The sequence below is a fragment of the Lampetra fluviatilis genome, chromosome 1 (genome assembly GCF_964198595.1).
Source record: "Lampetra fluviatilis chromosome 1, kcLamFluv1.1, whole genome shotgun sequence".
NCBI classification, from domain to species: domain Eukaryota; kingdom Metazoa; phylum Chordata; class Hyperoartia; order Petromyzontiformes; family Petromyzontidae; genus Lampetra; species Lampetra fluviatilis.
Window position 1 is genome coordinate 8104036 of NC_136275.1, and position 17654 is coordinate 8121689.

The 17654-nt window shown below is 42.5% G+C and overlaps 1 protein-coding gene across 1 annotated transcript in view; it reads left to right on the forward strand.

Annotated features, from left to right (window-relative positions):
* Positions 1 to 17654, forward strand: part of LOC144936435 (supervillin-like) — a 155211-nt gene that overhangs the window by 125398 nt on the left and 12159 nt on the right. The window contains exons 21-30 of the mRNA XM_078863489.1: positions 913 to 984; positions 3123 to 3270; positions 4516 to 4593; positions 5136 to 5222; positions 5927 to 6095; positions 8832 to 9004; positions 10021 to 10176; positions 13958 to 14094; positions 16057 to 16204; positions 16771 to 16916. Coding sequence (XP_078719615.1) covers positions 913 to 984; positions 3123 to 3270; positions 4516 to 4593; positions 5136 to 5222; positions 5927 to 6095; positions 8832 to 9004; positions 10021 to 10176; positions 13958 to 14094; positions 16057 to 16204; positions 16771 to 16916 — 1314 coding nt within the window. The remainder of the gene's footprint in view (positions 1 to 912; positions 985 to 3122; positions 3271 to 4515; positions 4594 to 5135; positions 5223 to 5926; positions 6096 to 8831; positions 9005 to 10020; positions 10177 to 13957; positions 14095 to 16056; positions 16205 to 16770; positions 16917 to 17654) is intronic.

Consider the following 17654-nt stretch of genomic DNA (forward strand, 5'->3'; position numbering starts at 1 on the left):
AATACTTGATGCCCTGATTTTCAAGACCATAGTCTTCATCAGAGCAAAAGCGATTAACATTGAAACTTGAAACTAACAGGAAATTTGATTCACTGAAGAGGTCGTGCATGCTTCTGGGAAATTCCATGAATATGTTCGAAATCAAAAAATCTTCTCTACCAGGATGCCTCTCTCCCCTTCCAGTGTGTATATTATACTGTACGGACACTGCAGATTGTAAATTGAAAAGACAATTTCATGACAAATAATTGAACTTGCATAAACATATTTTAAGGATAATTGCTTTGAAGTGCTATCCATTGAACTGATAATATGAATAAAACATTCTAAGTCAAATAAATTTCCTTCCGACCCTCACCAACCATTCTTACAAAAAAATGTAATGGGGTGGGGGAGGGGAGGTTGTTTTTCTAATAGGACAACCACTTTAAACTTTCCACAAAGTGGCACCAATTTTTTTTTCCCCAGAAGGATAAAGGGCTAAGTAAATCCCTGCCCAGGATTTGAACTCCCAGCCATCAATTTGTGAGCAATGAATTCCTATCACAGTGCCACCAATCCAAATGTTAATATACATACATGATCAACCTTAATGTATAATAGATTTTGGTTTGGTGTTGAGTTATATATCTCTGAGCCACACTAACATATCTTCCAGATCAAGAAGGTTCCTTTATTACTCCATTCATAAAATAAAAATTGCACCGACAATTTAGGACCCATCAAAATCAAATGTATCCCTTCAGAGGCATCAGCTACGAGCACCGCTCGTGATCACAATCCTAACTGCCCTTGTTGCATCTTGCTTTAGTAGTGCTACGATAATGGCTTGTTTCTCTCTTTGCTGCTTTCCTGCTCGTGACTTCCTCTGCCTCCTTTGGCTGCGTCGCTGCGTCTTGTGGCGGCTCCCAGGCACGTGCCTCCTATGTCGTGTTGGAAGTTGAACCTCAAGCTCACAAGGCTCATCGGCCCTGGCGGCGGCAGGTGACTTGCACACCACTGGCTGCAGTCTCCCGCGTTTCCCTCCTCACGGTGTGATGCTCAGATTTTTCCTCCCCATGCTCACATTTGTAGCAGTTTTCTCATCCTGCATGAGAGCATCCAGGCGCTTGAGTGAACCTCTGTCAAACTTTTTATTTGTCAAACGTTAACGATAGCATTACAGTTTGAATACTGTAACATAGGGATGCAACAATGACATCACTTAATTGGCAGTTTCATGGCTAACATTGTTAATTTATATTCTAAGCCACAGGTTTCCATAGGGTGCATGATAAAGGGAGCCTTTCTTTGCATGTTGAGTACTGCGTGGTTTTCTCCACGGTTGTTCGGCTAGTGAATCCTGTTAGAAGGTGAATCGAAAACATGTCAGAGTGCACAATGTTAAATACGAAAACTATAAACGACGTAGGGGCACGGATAGAGTGTTCTCCCCTATTGTTGAGCTTGCCTGACGCACATCGGAGTAATGATAAAAATGCAGTCTGAATCAGGCGGAGCTCTTGCTCGAAGCTTTGTGCAATGTGCTGTGAACCCGGCGACCCGTGTTTGATTCTCAGCCATAACTAACATCAGTGGAAAGTGGTCCCAGAACCCCAGCTGGTTTATTCTTCACTAATGCACACTGACCAGCAGGGCCCCATGACTGACTCGGTCGGCATAGGGAAGCCATCATCGAGCAGTGGATTGACAAAGAGCTGGATATGTACATTCTGTTATTTTTTTTATCATTACGTGAATAGCTGTGGTTTTGTTGATTATGAGGGTTAATTGTGGAAGGTTCTGCTTTAGCACACTTTTTGAAAGTGCTTTACTTCTAGAGGTCCAGTTATGCCCTGTATATGTATTCTTATTTTATTCAAACATGTTTTGTGATGTTCATCTCTGGCACTTTACCTTTATTTAGTAGTTTGTTTTATTTCCTCATATATTTGGTCGCATTTTTCTATTCATATGTTTTTTTAGTAGAATATACATTTCAATTATCTTCAACTTGTAATAGTTCGAGACCCGCCATGTTAGCCGAGCATCTTTCGTCATGGTACTCTAGAAGCCAAAATTTCTGCTTGATTACCAGAGACAATACGAATCCCACTATTACATACTTGCCCTCTGTGATAGAAAAGGTTGCCACCTTTCAGAAGTATGGAGTTCCCTTTTCTCACCTCCTTGAGATCAGCTGTTCCAACGTCCAACATGGACATTGACAGACAAAGGGAATAAAACTGAAAAGTGTACAAAGAAGCATGGATAGGTTCGTGCTTTGGAATTGCTTGAGACGAGAAGAACATGTGAAAAACTAAAATTATCTCACTTAGATGCCACATTAACTGCAAAGAAATGTAAATTTGATAAGGAAGAACACTTTGCTGGAAGCAATGATTGCCTGTGGTTCAGACTAATGATGCAGAGGCAGAAAAAAGAGGGAATACGCCTGAGAGAGTATTTGCCGTGCAGATAGAGTGATGAAATCGGCTTGTATGCAGGGAGCAGATCGATTTTTGAATCACGAGACTGTGAGACATGGCAATGGCTTGGGGAGGCCCTCATCCAGCAGTGGGTAGATCATGGCCGAAGATGATCTATTTGGTGCACAGTTTTTTCCAGACATTTTAGAGCTCATGTTTTAATAAGAGTAAGTCTGGGCTCTTTTGTCATGGACAAATACACTGATCTTCATGGTTTGGCTAGATTCTTGAATTTGGCTGGGAAGAATGTTTTTGTTCAAAAAATAAACTTAGAAATGATTAGAAATATGTAACGATAAATATTAAAACAAGATATATTGGCTCCACATGTAAGAGCTGTTATGCCGGTGGTGGTACAGTCATTCTCCTATCCAGTGACCAGCCTCTTCTATGCAATGACCAGTCAAGGTCCAGCCTGCCTCTAATTAGCTTCTAAGTAGGCCCTTCCATTCGTTAATTTCACTTACCATGCATGTGATGTGTATTCTAGATTAAAACCCATTGAGGCCCACCATGGTCACAATTTTGAGCAGAACTGTTGTGATCCACAACTCTGATTAGCACAGTTGGCTATGTACATTGTGAAAGAAGATCAACATGCATACATACATTACATTTGTAACGAATCGTTTCTATTTTTTTCTGCTTGTTCAGAAACTGGGGCTGGAGGCTGATTCAAAGATGTCCATCTCGGAGCGGAAAGCCCTGATAAGCGAAAGTGAAATGGCGTGGCAAGTGCGGGGTGCAGGTGCTGCCAACGACTCCGTGCAGTTCACGGTTGCTGGCCGCATGGTTAAGAAAGGCAAGTGCCAATTCGTTTAAGTGAGGATGCCATGCCGTACCCAGGACCAACGGTTCACACGTGTTTAAAGTTTCGAGCCAGGGGTAGCAAGTCTACATTCTCATGGAAAGTGCAGTCTATTCATAGGACAGTCATTGGTAACTTCTCACCCAGAGGCGTGGTGGGCTGACATTGTAGTTGACCAACATATGACTTTCAAATTGTGCATCGGACACTGCCACTGCAGAACCGTGCCTCAATGTAATCATAATACCCTGTTGCTACTAATACAATTTGGTGCATGAGGGCATTGCATACCAGTGTCATCGCCCATAGTCTTCAGTATATATTTTGTAATTTATAAAGGAGGGCATAAATCTCAAGACTTTTCAATTTCATGATTCATAAACCCTGCCTCAAAATGCAGATCCCGTGAAATACTTTTAACGGGGACTTCCCTGTAGGAATGCTTTATTGAAGAACCCTGTCTCCACATGGCTGTGCACACACTATTTTTTTTAACCCCTTACAACCACATATATACCAAGGCAATAATACTGTAATAGCAAAATCAGGAGGATTTATATTGGCAATGCAACTGCAGGATATATCGTAAAGAAGGAAGTAATGGCTAGGTGTGGTGGCGTCACTGGCAGTTGTCTTGATGACCTCTTGACCTTTGCTTTCAGATTTTTTTTTCGTGCTGACAGAATTATGCTGAAGCCAGCATACCAAGGAGATCATTGTCTTAACTGCGTGGCTTTTGACTCTTTCCCCCGACATTGTTAACTGAAATACCCAGTGCAAATTTATACACATGCAAGTAATAATAAAGTTTCCGTTGGGATACAAAACAAATGTACAAATATTATAAAGTGTGCCTTATGTTTCTCTAAGAAAATAAATCAATGTTTTAGTATCAATGCCTTAACTTGCTTCCAGGAGACCAACAGACTATGTTTCAAGCAACTTGCCAGTACTTGTTCATTCCTGGCTGAAGAAATATATAAATTTACGTTGTCTTCTTATAAATAATTCCTATTAACAAGGATATTTTATATGCTTGAAGGACACCACACCCACTGAGAATTACATAAAACAAACTCGGTTTGTGACAAAGATGGGCATGGTTTTGTCTCTCCCCATGTACACATGTTGTGGCACAAGCCGCAACATTTTATCTTTATGTTCTCAAAGTATTCAAACAAAAATGTGACTTTTTCCAACCAAGTGCTTCATGCATCCTGTTGGTGGCGGTCCATGCAGGTCTGGTGTCATCCTTGCCTGACCCCTTGACCCCACGATCTAAGGCGGCCGAGTCAGCCATCAGCAAGCCCGAGACGGGTGAGACACCACACCTCCACATTCACGTGTACCAAGTCAGAAGGTTGTTTTGGGATAATAAATAATGTGATACATCCCCACCGCTGGCAAAATACTCTTCTGGTTCAATCTAGATTTTAAGTTTTCGTGACTGCAGGTATCCATACTTGTTGGTTCTTTCGGTAAAGTCACGTACAAAATAAAATAGATTAAATCACGACGTTCCGGGCGCAACACAAGCGTCCGTCACCAGGTGGGACAACCACAGCAAGAAACAATGACATGCAGATTCAGTTGTTTCTTGCTGTGGTTGTCCCACCTGGTGACACACGCTTCTGTTGCGCCCGAAATGTCGTGATTTATTTTATTTTATACCTACGTGACTTAACCGAAAGAACCAAAGAGTATACTCTTTTGGTTCACAGCTCTGCCCACTAGACCACCTTGTAGGTAACGCTATTTTATCTTGAACTAGAAAATGTATTTTTAGTTAACTCTTTACTTTTAATTCACTGTGCTGATATTTGCCTGGCATTGATATTCGTCCGTGTGTGTTTTTCTAGAAATTATTCCTTCGGATTCAATGGAATCCGATAAGAAACTGGACAAGCTGGAGTCATTCCTGGATAGAATCAATACCAAGTGTACATGTGGGTGAATTATATGACTAACCTGTTATCCACGACTTTCTATACAGCATGTTATATGCAATTATGTTGTGATGTGTGATCTGGGCATTGAATGCTGCTGTTGTGCATTACATGTAAAGAATTTGAGCTAACAGTGTACGGATGCAAACTTCCCATGGCTGGCAGAAGTCATGTGCTTAGCATTGTCATGTTGTATGTAGTGATTCAAATAAACTCACAAAACACCTCCAAGGATCTCTGTAAACCTGAAATAATGTAACTGAATAAATACCAAATTTCCTGTGATGATGTGCCAGTGTCTCAGGCCTGCATTACTGTAGTAGGGACTGATTAGCCCTGTAGATCGTGATATACCATTATCAAACTATATTAATTGGGTGTTATTGACAATGAGGATACAGTTATTATTTAGTATGATTACACAAATTATGTCACAATATTAGGGCTTTAACATATTATAATGGAAGATTTTCTCTTTTTAATTATCCCTCTTCTTTGATATGTCATGAAATGCAACTATTACAGATTCAGTTATAAGTGATTTAGCCACCAATTTTATTTGCCTGGGACTTTGCGAATTGCCAAGAAACGCTGTGGCATTTACGTCTATATTTACGACAGTGCCAAGTTTAAATGAATGTGAACAACCTACGTCGATTCGTGAATTGACACGAGGTTCCTTGCTGCTGCCAATGTTTGCTCAGTGGAGTCACGGACTGCAGTGGTGAGCGTCACCGAGGAGGTTGTGAAGGAGGTGCTGCAGCCCGACGACGATGAGACTTTTCGCCGCTTTTACAGCAGCTCCACATCCTCTGTGGCCGTGGAGATTCGCGAGGAGGACTTGGATGTTCTGTACGACTCGGAAGCTCCCAGGTAATCAGGCCCTTGATTGAGCATTTAGGCTCAAGTCATGCCATTTTTATACCATGCGTAGCATATGTGTTTTGTGTGTTTGGTTGGCAGGAGTGGGGAGGGGTTGTGTCGCGGTTAGTTCTGTGCGACTCGGTGACCCGAGTTCCGATTCCCACTCGCAAGCAATAACAGTGGCGAATATTCAAACGATCCTGGGCCTCCCCTAGGTCGACTCAGCCGCAATGAGTGCCTGGTACGGTGTGCAAACATCTTCACTCGGGAGACAAAGGCGGCCGGGTGTGGTGCTGGCCACCAGAGGTGTGGACTCGAGTCATGTGACTTGGACTCGAGTCAGACTCGAGTCATGAATTTGATGACTTGCGACTCGACTTGGACTTGCATAACAATGACTTTGTCCCACCTATGAGATGTGGACTCGAGTCATGTGACTTGGACTCGAGTCAGACTCGAGTCATGAATTTGATGACTTGCGACTCGACTTGGACTTGCATAACAATGACTTTGTCCCACCTCTGCTGGCCACCTACCCCCTTCGTGTGCCGTCCCGGCCTTCATAGGTGCTTGCTCACAGCCCTTGCCCCAACAGTCTGTTAAAGCTAGTCGGGGGATCTTTGCTTTTGTTTGGCAGGATCAGTAAATTAAACATTTCAAAATGTCTGTGCACCCGCTCTGTCGGCTCTCTTTGTCCGTGTGTTTTCATTATGTGACCCACTACCCTTCTCTTGTTGACTTCCTCTGGAAATTTTCCACCATTTCTGACCAGCTTGGACTTACACACCTGTGAAAAAGAGCTCCATAGCTCATTGGGTTATTCCAGCCTATATACAATGTCTTCTGTGTCTTGCTCGAAAACACAGCCAACACAGCATGCTCAAGCTGGACAGCAGTTACGATTATAGGCATTGAACACGCGTGTAGCTTATTGTGCTTCATAACAATGAAAGGAAACGAAGGCATTTACTTTGTAAGTCAATCAAATGTTTTGGTAATTCATTAGCTTTGAGGATAAGAATGATCTTTTGCATTTCCATCACGTGTTGTGCATTGATCACCATTCAGCTGCTGTTTTTACATTATCCTGGCCCCTCTCCCCTTTGAATCCTCAGCCCATGTCCTGTTTTATGTTTCTCACATGGCAAGCTTGGTGAACATGACACTCAAGGCATCGCAGTAAATTTCTCTGCTCCACGATGCCATGAAACCGTTACCATTCCACCTCATATTTTTCTTTAGGGACAATGAGCTGTGTCCTTGTGAAAATCAGAGGTCGATATCATGTTATATAAAATATATATGCAGCAATATCAGTGTTAGAAACCTTTACAGTATAGGGAGCCCTGGCACTGCATGGAGACTTTATTCGCAGCCTAGATATATTATTTGTGTCTTATGCTACTGTGGTAATCCGTGCATAACGTAAAAAAAAAATTGCTAATGCTTTTTCCCCTACGCGATGTAGTTTCAGAATAAGAGTGTGATGGATAAAGGGAATGTTTTGTTGTGTTAGTGTGCACATGAATCTATGCTATGCTTCATCTTTCACTCTCACCTTCTTATGCATGAAAATAGGGAAGTGACCAAAAATTAAAACTGTTTATATGCTCTGGCATTTCAGTAAAATCCTGGTGCATTTTCCCTTGGGGCAATTTGCATTTCTGACATTTGCAACCGTGACTTTCAACTGTGATTTGACAACTGTTAATTTGCAAGTGTAATTTATGTCTTCTTTGTATTCTTTTTAAACTACACTTCTTTTTTTCAATTTCTTTTTTTATTTTTTGTTATTTTTAAAAAATGTATCTACCTATGTAACTTCCTCTAATTTTCCAACATTGCTTACCCAGCTTAGTCTTGACACCTGTGAAAAGGAGCTCATTAACACATTGAGTTTTCCAGTGTAAATAAAATGTTTATACAAGAACCGATATTGCACTTTCAAGGTGGTACCTTTATCTTGATCCAACAGCTATTTAAGGGAAACTCTGAATGCAAACTATTTTCTTATTTACTTATTGGATTGTTCACCCTTTGAATGGGATGTGTGATGCCTTAGATTATCTAGCTTTTAGGTAGGTGTCCTTAAAACATTGACACTTCTGTTAGCTAAGACCCCATTATACACACCCAACAGCAACTTCTATATGGAGGCTACTCTCATGTTGGGATGATTTCCACTGTTTTACTTTGTCAGGATGATCATGCTCATGATGATAATAATGGTAATCATGATGATGTGTTGTTGCACGGTAGATAGGAGTCTCTTGAAAGTCGTTGCCATGGCAGGTATAGTGCCTCGTAGTCACGAAGATAAAAGGAGTGATGTAGAAGTTGGTGGAATATACATCCTATTCGTCTAGGGTTTTGTGTGCTTCACCTGACCCGATTACCTTTTAAGTTACCTCCTGGATGTCCATCTTTTATACGAGCCGTTACTCGGATATTAGGAGTGACGTGGATGTGGCGAGACATTTATCCCATCATCCGTGTGTATTCACGCTTTGCCGTCAGATTAGAGGAGTCGAGTTTTCAGATAAACACGGATAGTAGGACCCATGTCCAATGCCCCCCACACCAAATTGGAAGAGCAGAGTTCCACCGTATTGATTTTGACCTGAATTGCATTGATAAGTTCACAAATCAGACACAAGACAAAAATAACAGCAGAGAGTAACTTGTGGGGAATTGTCATGGAACGATGAAACTGATTTGTGGCGTGCATATGTGCGTGTGCCTCAGGCTGCTGTCAGCCATGTCAGAGCACCGGCGATCGGTGCGGCCTGCACGCAGGACGACCGCCTCGCGTAATCCCATCAAGGCTCTGGCCCAGAGAAACGACATCAAGACCGAGTACACAGAGCAGCGGCTCAATGTGGCCACGATCGAGGCCAACCGCCTCCGCGCACAGAAACGTACGGATGCGGAACTTTTTACAAGTTTAATTAGCACCTTGTGAGCAATAGGCAATTTAGAAAATATTTTGGTTGCACACATTTTTCTATTTCACAGCTTTTGAGTAACTCATAGTCATTCCACTTAGCTTCATTGTCTACTGAGTGGTTGTTCATCAAATTATTTGTTGAGCGGGTTTAAACTGTCCTGATTTTACATGGTGACATGGCATAGATATTGTATCAATACAAGAAAGGAAGGATGCCATAAAGACTGAAGGAATGCAGCAAAGATGAGTCTGATTTTACTCAGTGTTGAGTTTTGCATGTGTTTCGAAGGGGGGGAGGGTGGTAAGGGAGCTAGGAACCTTCAGCTCAGGGAGGGAATGTGAATGAGCTGTCTTGGTGGGGAGGGGATGTTTTCACACCAACTGAATGGATTTCCATTTTCAGCCCAGTGGGAAAAGGATTTGGAATTTCTAGAGCACTTAAAATTCCCCAGCATCTCAATGCACCTTGCACCATATCTCATCTCAGCCATTCCATTGCACAGCTATTGTTGAGCTAAGGGGAGCCCCTGTGCAGAACAAGGTGAACCTGGCACTGGTCTGTATGGAACATTTAGGTAATTTGAATGTAATCTATAAAATGTTGGCCGTGACACCAGCACAGCACACATAGCTATTTCCTGTGTCACCGCCACTGGATCTAATGATAATACAATTTCCCTTTGCTGTAAAACATTCATTCGATATTTAATGTACAAACTTTAATGTTAAATAGAAGTGTCATATGGGAATGACTACCCTGTCTTCTAAATGCTTTTAAGAGGGTTCTGATTTACTCGTACATTCCTGAATATAAATGGTCTCTGCTCTGTTTCTTAAGACTAATAATGCATACTTAACATATGCTTCAGAAAAACACACCGAGTTTTGGTGGTCAGTGTTTGTTCCTTGGCCGCGCGGTGAAGAGGTCTCTAATCTGCATGTGATTAACACTGCTGAATACCCCCCCTGCTCTCGGCGTGTGCTCAGTGGCAAAGCACTCGAGGCTAGCGGACGCCGCGCTGGCCGGCCTGGCCAGCAAGGAAGACTTCAGCAGCGTGAACCTGCGCAGTGTGGCCACCGCCTCTCCCTCTTCCAACAACAGTGCCCTGCCCTACAAGCCAGTCATGCTACTGCAAGTCAAGGGTAAGAGCACGAGCTCACGCCAGCAGCGTGAATGCCTGGTAGCAAGAAGAACGGTGATTTAACGTGGGGATTTGGTTAATAGGTGTTTTCATGAACTGACGATACATAAACCATCACGCAAACTCCGGTCATCCTCGCAGCAGCTTTTGGCTAACCATCAAACAAAGACGGTCACTGCATCGCACGCTTTCAGATGCGCTTCTGCGGCCGTCTGGAACGGTCTTCCGATATTAGGAGGCCACTGGAGCTATTCACTTTTAAATCTAGATTGAAAACTACTTTCTTTAGAACTGCTTTTTGTGTTCAGTTTGTTGTCCTTCCCCCGCACCTCCAATTAGCATGGTTTGGCTACATACGTTGGGAAAAAGTTAAAAATACAAAACTAAAACACACACAGCAGAGATATTTCATCTTTGACTGTATGGGCATGATACCACAGCCAACTAAATTTAACCGTACATTTTTTACTTTAAATAACATTCAGTCCCTTAACTGCTAAACATATACAACATTAATGTGATTAAGTTGATAATTACAGTGCTCATTGACACTAAAAATATATATTTGCACATATGTTTATATGTATAAACACGTGTACATCCAGTTCACCATGGAAGTGGAAGTTGACAGATCTCTCCCATTTATGGATATTCTGCTCGGGCGTGGCTGAAATGTACTACTATAATGAGCCAAGAATGTCTGTGTGTCCCGCGTGTGACGTCAATCCACGTCGACCAGCCCCCCTCATTAATAATCATGAACAGGTGACGTCCTCCAAATGGACACCCATTATAGCGGGTGATGTCGCTCCATATGAGGGGGCGAGGCGCCTCCTCCCCCCTCCTCAGCTTAAACTTATAACCCTCACTACAAAGGCAGAACCCTCACGTCATGTGATCTCCATAATGCTGTTGAGACATAGAAGTAAAAAGGACGTCATGATGAACAAGGGATTATAATCTTAAAAAGAAATAGGTCTGTGTCACTGCGGCCTTACAAATTGCACACGAATGGATAGTCTGACTACACAATCCGCAAAGATATCATCCCAACCGTGAGGAAGGAGCCAACTGAGGATCCAATCAAAACATCACCCTGCCATACATAGCCGGGGTAACCAAAAATATTTCCAAAATCATGAACACACACAAGATCCAGGTCCGATTTAACACAGTGCATAACATTCGTGGTCTGATCCCATATGTGAGGGACAAGATTCCTGACATGCAGTATCCCGGTGTCTACAAACTAAGCTGTACCTGCAGCAGCAGTTACATTGGGGAAACTAAGCGACATGTCTCGGACCGTGTCTGTGAATATAAGGCAGATTTACTTTAATGCGGCTGGCTTACACGAAATTGATTTCTCTAAGACAATGGTACTTTGTAAGCCTACTGGCTATCAACAAAGATTCGTTCATGAATAAATCCATATATACAGACACAGAGACAATTTCAACCGAGAGGAAGGTTATAGACTGAGAAATCATTGGAAAGATGTCATCAACCACTTTGGGTCATGACTTGATTTGTGTTTTCTTGTCAGCCTCCACCATCAGCAGTGTGGGTGTGTGGAGCGAGGTGCAATGCTTTGATTGGTGTAGACCTACTGGTAGTGTCAGAGCTTTCTCCTACTTTAACATTAGCTCCCCCACCCATCTCTAAACCTTTATAAACAGCTCTTTGATTGGTGTAGACCTACCGCCGGTGTCGGAGCCCTCTCCTACATTAACATTAGCTGCCCCGCCCATCTCTAAACCTTTATAAACAGCTTGCCCTCAGAGGCTAACCTCCCTGTTCCTGATGACGACCGATGCGATCGAAACGTTGTGATATTTTTATTCACTTTATTTGTATTATTTTATTGTAATAATTTTTTCTATCTACGTGACTATACTGAAAGAACCATACAATAGGTACTGCTATTTTAGTGCACACAAATGAGAGGAGGTACAATAACAATGTGCATACATAATGTCCATGCATAATGTACGTCGATTACCATATGAATAACCCAACCGGTAATGGATGCCCATTGTCATTTATATGCATTCATTAATCCCACCCCTTCACACGTGAAGGGCTCACAAGTGACGTCATCACGAGGATTTCTCCATACATCTGGCTGTCCTGATGATTCTAGTTGTAATTACAAACGAAACGTCGTACTCAGATTGTAAATATTGTGGATTTTTTTCTCCAACACACCAGTGTGCTGTACTAGTAACACTTTACTAATTGGCTGTGTCGGGTGGTGACGAGTTTAATGACACATATTTTTGTGATCTAACCCAACAAACCTACATAATGGTTTATATATATGTATAAGCACTGTTGTGTGTACTTTTTTGTGAATAGTGTGTTTATATACTGTATACATATAATTCTAGTTCACTCATTACTCATGGCACTTAACAGTGTAAGTCGTTAATCTGTCCCATAACCATATAAATGATGATGCATTACTCAAGGAAATGAGTATGCAGTCACCCTCAATGTGCATGCATTGCTACGGCAGATTAAACTAAAACACTGCAGATGTTTTTCCAATTGACTTCATGCACAGTTGAATAACAATTACTATCAATCACTAATAACAATTACATTACCACAACTTCCAATGCACCAACCATTGCAATGTTAGTTATTTCATTATTTATAGTTCTGACAACCTCTGCATCATTTAGTTTCTCTAAACACATTTAAATGTCGTTTAAAACCAGTCTAAGTTTCCAACCTGCTGAACTAGATTTTTATCTTAATTGTCTTCTGTTTAAACTGTATTTGGAAATGTTAAAGTTTAAGGGACTCCACTTGAAATCCTTGACTTTTATATTTGCGGATAAGCCAAGGCAAATCTTTGATCACGAGTCAGAGATATTCCCCCAGAAGCTAATGGTGTGTGATGGATATCCTTTGGTTCCAACATTAAAAAAAAATGTAGATCACTGTTTCCATTGCTGTACCATTGGGACTCCTATCAAGTACAGATGCATCTGATACAGATCAATGACAGTGTGTAATCTAGACATTGCACTTTATTGGTCATGTTATAGATGCATATTCATCAAAGTGTGTTATGATAATGTAAAGATCTGCTGATGATTCTTGGGTATATCAGGTCTGGGCTTGGCATTGACACTGGTAATTCCTTTTATGTGTCCAGGAAAGCCTCACTTGAGTCTTGAACTGCCTATCAAGAGAGTCGTGCATTGGGATGTTTGGCTTGTGGGAGGAAACTCGAGTAACTGAGAAAAAAAATAGCACGTGATGGGGCATAACACTCAAAGGTCCATACAGATAGATTCATTATTTTGTTAAACTGCCATCTCCTGGTTATCTTGCAACCCTAGCCAATTCGAAGGCATTTTACCAACCAAGTACCACACAGACTCAACCCAGCTTAATTCCTGAGACCCAATGAGGTGGTGCACATTCAGGGTGATTTTGTACCTGTGGGAGTCAGTGTCGAGGTCCCTTTGAAGGAGGCTGTTGTCAAAAGTGGGAACAACTCCTAATAATGACCAAGAGGTGAAGTCCTTTTTTGGACAACTAAAACAAAGCAAGGTAGTAGTATAGTGCGGAGTGTGGTAGACTGATCTGTTATCCTGTAATGTATGTATCTGTAACATCAGGGTACGTCTCTCGACTTAGTGCTAGTGTATCTTCACTACTCCACATTGCCTCACTTTGCACACAGACCGGCAAGTAAGCCGTGGTGTCGTCCCATCACTTACCGGTGAATCACTTTGCTGCTGTTGTTATTGCTACTGCATGTGAAGGCCGGAGACATGTCCAGACCAGGCTTGTGGAGCCTCGAGCTATTTCCCTCAACAGTGGAGACTGCTTCCTCCTGCTCACGCACCAGCATTGCTACCTCTGGATCGGGGAGTTTGCCAATGTCATTGAAAAAGCGAAGGTATGTGGTATGTTGTCATGGCTCGCTGTCAGTGTTTGGCAGTGTGCTGTCACTTATTCAGATTTAGACTAACAGTTATTATGTATGCCACTTATATGGCTCACAGCAAGGAGGGCCTTTGTTTGATTCATGACTCCAGCGTCTTTCTGTTTGGAGTTTGTATGTTCTACCCTTAAATCTTGACTTAAAACTTTTGTGACTGCAGGAATTCATATTCTTTGGTTCTTTCGGTAAAGTCACGTAGATGGAAAATAATACAATAAAAGTAATAAATAAAAAATTCATCAAAACCAAAAACTCACGATGTTTCTATCGCAACACAAGCGGTCGTCATCAGGCGGAGAGAAAAGGGGGGGGGGGGCAAGCCTCCAACTGCAACTGTTTATAAAGGTTTGAAATGGGCGCAGACGAGCCAAAGCTGTGAGTGGACGGGGCACTGGCGAGAGGGCGCAGTCCAAGTGTGTCAGAAGCATGGGCGGGGCAGCCAATGCTAATGCAGGAAAAGACAAAGGGGGATAGAGAGGGGGAAGAGCTAGGGGAAGAGAGAGGGGGCAGAGATTGTAGAAGAGAGAGGGGGCAGAGATAGTAGAAGAGAGAGGGGGCAGAGACAGGGAGAGAGAGGGGGCAGAGACAGGGGGAGAGAGAGGGGGGGTAGAGATGGGAGAGAGAAGGGGTAGAGATCGGGAGAGAGGGGGGAGAGAGGGGGGAGAAATGGGGGGAGAGAGGGGGGAGAGAAAGAGGGTAGACATGGGGGGCATTGCACCTCGCTCCACATATCCACACCGCTGACGGTGGAGGTTGACAAGAAATTACAAATCAAGTCATGATCAAAAGTGGTTGATGACATCTTTATAATGATTGCTAAGTTTATAACCGACTTCTCGGTTGAAATTGTGTCCGTGTCTCTATATGTGGATGGCTTCATGAACGAATCTTTGTTGATAGCCAGTAGGCTTGCAAAGTACCATCGTTTTAGAGAAATCAATTTCGTGTGAGCCAGCCGCATTAAAATAATGATCAGCTACGGCAGAAGTACTGGTCCTACCATGTTTCAAATCTGCCTTATGTTCACGAACACGGTCCGAGACATGTCGCTTAGTTTCCCCAATGTAACTGCTGCCGCAGATGCAGCTCATTTTGTAGACACCGGGATATTGCATGTCAGGAATCTTGTCATGAAAGTTTGAAGTCAAAATTTAAGGGTAGAACATACAAACTCCAAACAGCAAAACGCTCGAGGCATGAATCAAACAAAGGCCCTTCTTGCTGTGAGCCATAAGTGGTATACACAAACACGACCACTTGTGTTGCGATCGAAACGTCGTGAGTTTTTTGTTTTTTATAAAAAAAAAAAATTCCATATACGTGACTTTACCGAAAGAACCAAAAAATATGTTCTACCCTTGTTCTGCATGGGTTTCCTCCAGGTTCCTTGTATTCCTTTCATAGCTTTAAAAACACAATGTGACTAGTACTGGAATAATATTGCCATGTTGAAAATTTACTATCAAAGTACTCAATTGGGATTACACACAGCAACATTGCCCCCTCCTGAGACTCGTTGAGGCTTTACTGGGTAAACAGCGCATAATGATAATAATGATGATCCAAACTAGATTTGAACAATTTTTTAAGTTGCAAAGTTGGTGATGTATAATATGAAATCTACCATAAAATTCAGCGTGACCATAATGATATAATCGATACCTAAAGAAAAGAGATAGCTAAGCCAATATGCCCATCACCTGAAGACGGTCACTTGTGTTGCGATCGAAACGTCGTGATCTATTATTTTTTCTACCTGCGCGACTTCACCGAAAGAACCAAAGAGTATCAAGTGAGAAATATTTAGCCCTGGTTAGATCTTTATTGAAAGTAGAAAATTAACAGGTGAAAATGGCATATATTTTCAAAATAGTTTTGCCGACAGAACATGTTTTGCATATTCCTCTGCTGGTGCAGGCGAGTGACTTGGCGACGTACATCCAAACCAAGCGAGACTTGGGCTGCCGAGCAAGCAGCATCACCATCATCGAGGAGGGTATTAACTGTGGCAGCAACCGTGCCCGCAGCTTCTGGGACCTGCTCGGCGGCCGCGTTTCTTATAAAGGTACCTGGCCTGGCATAGACAAAACTGGGCGCACACACCGCACGGCGTGTGCAAACAGTACACTTCCAGCAGGCACTCGACACTGCACAGCAAACACAAGCGCACTGCATGTACACTACACACCAAACATACTGCATGTTGTGGGTGGCAGGGTGGCGAAGTGGCACCACTTGGGCCTCACAGCCAGAAGCATCTGGGTTCGATTTCAGACTCGAGCACCTTTCTGTGCCGAGTTTCAATGTTCTCCCCCTGTTTCTCATTGGTTTCCTCCAGGTTCTCCCAGTTTCTTCCCAAAGAAAAACAAAATTACGTATCTAGTTTTGGTCAAATATCTCCGCCAAAAAATGAGATGCAAATTACTCAATTGGGATTGCACATTTCAACATTGCCCCCTTTTTGCAAAAAAAGCTTTGCAGGACCTTCCTGCAAAACAGTCTTGGGACTCGATGGGCCTTTCTTGGGTAAACACGCTTCTTAATAATAATGATGTTAAGTGCAGACAATGAGTGGTAGAGCAGATGTCGCATGGCCTTTGGTAGAGCATCTTGTGCGTGTGCGGCATGCAGGTACGGGCCCCCCTGAGGAGGACGAGCAGTACGAGAATGACGTGGTGGCCACCAACTGTGCATTCCGGCTGCAGGGGGAGCGGCTGGTGCCGGATGACGAGTGCTGGGGCAAGGTGCCGCGCTGCACCATGCTCAATCCCTGCGACGTGAGTACCCCCAAACTTTGCCGCTTCGTCTATGTGTAGCTCCTACTGGAAGTACCATATATCAACTGCGTGCGGTTGGCATCGGTGCTATGTCACAGTGAAAAATTGAGGACAAGTTGGTTGTATGTAGTTAATAAACTTAGTGGGAAGAGGAGTTCTCAGGATATATATCTGTATAACCACTTAAGGACAGCAGTTGTGCATAACTTTACAAAAAAAATACGTTGTGAAAGTTTTGTTGGATTATGGTATGGGCAGCTTTTGAACAGGGAGAAGCAGAATTTCTGAGAAACAGGTAACAGAGGAAAGGTAATGTGGAAAAAACTAAATATAATGAAGAGCTTTATAGCATTCTAGGAAATGTATGTATTTTTTTACAATATGGACTGATACAAGTTCAAATTCTGGCCTGGTGTCATCTCAGCCCATCATACTTCTAGACCATTTAAAATTAATACCACTGATTTTCCAAAAAAAATTGCCCTACCATATACCTCTTTGTATATGCTACTGAATGCTATAATTTCTAAATATTCTGAATCCTTACAATTCATGACATTTATCCATTATGACAGAGGAATTGAAATGAATCAAGAATGTGAACGTACACTAAAAGGCGCAACTTGAAGAGACGTTACATGTGACTAACCCTTCTCTACAGCCTTTGATGGTGTCTGGGCATTCTTCAGTATACACATATATTTACCAATGCCTCAGCCACCCTCGTGTAACATGAGC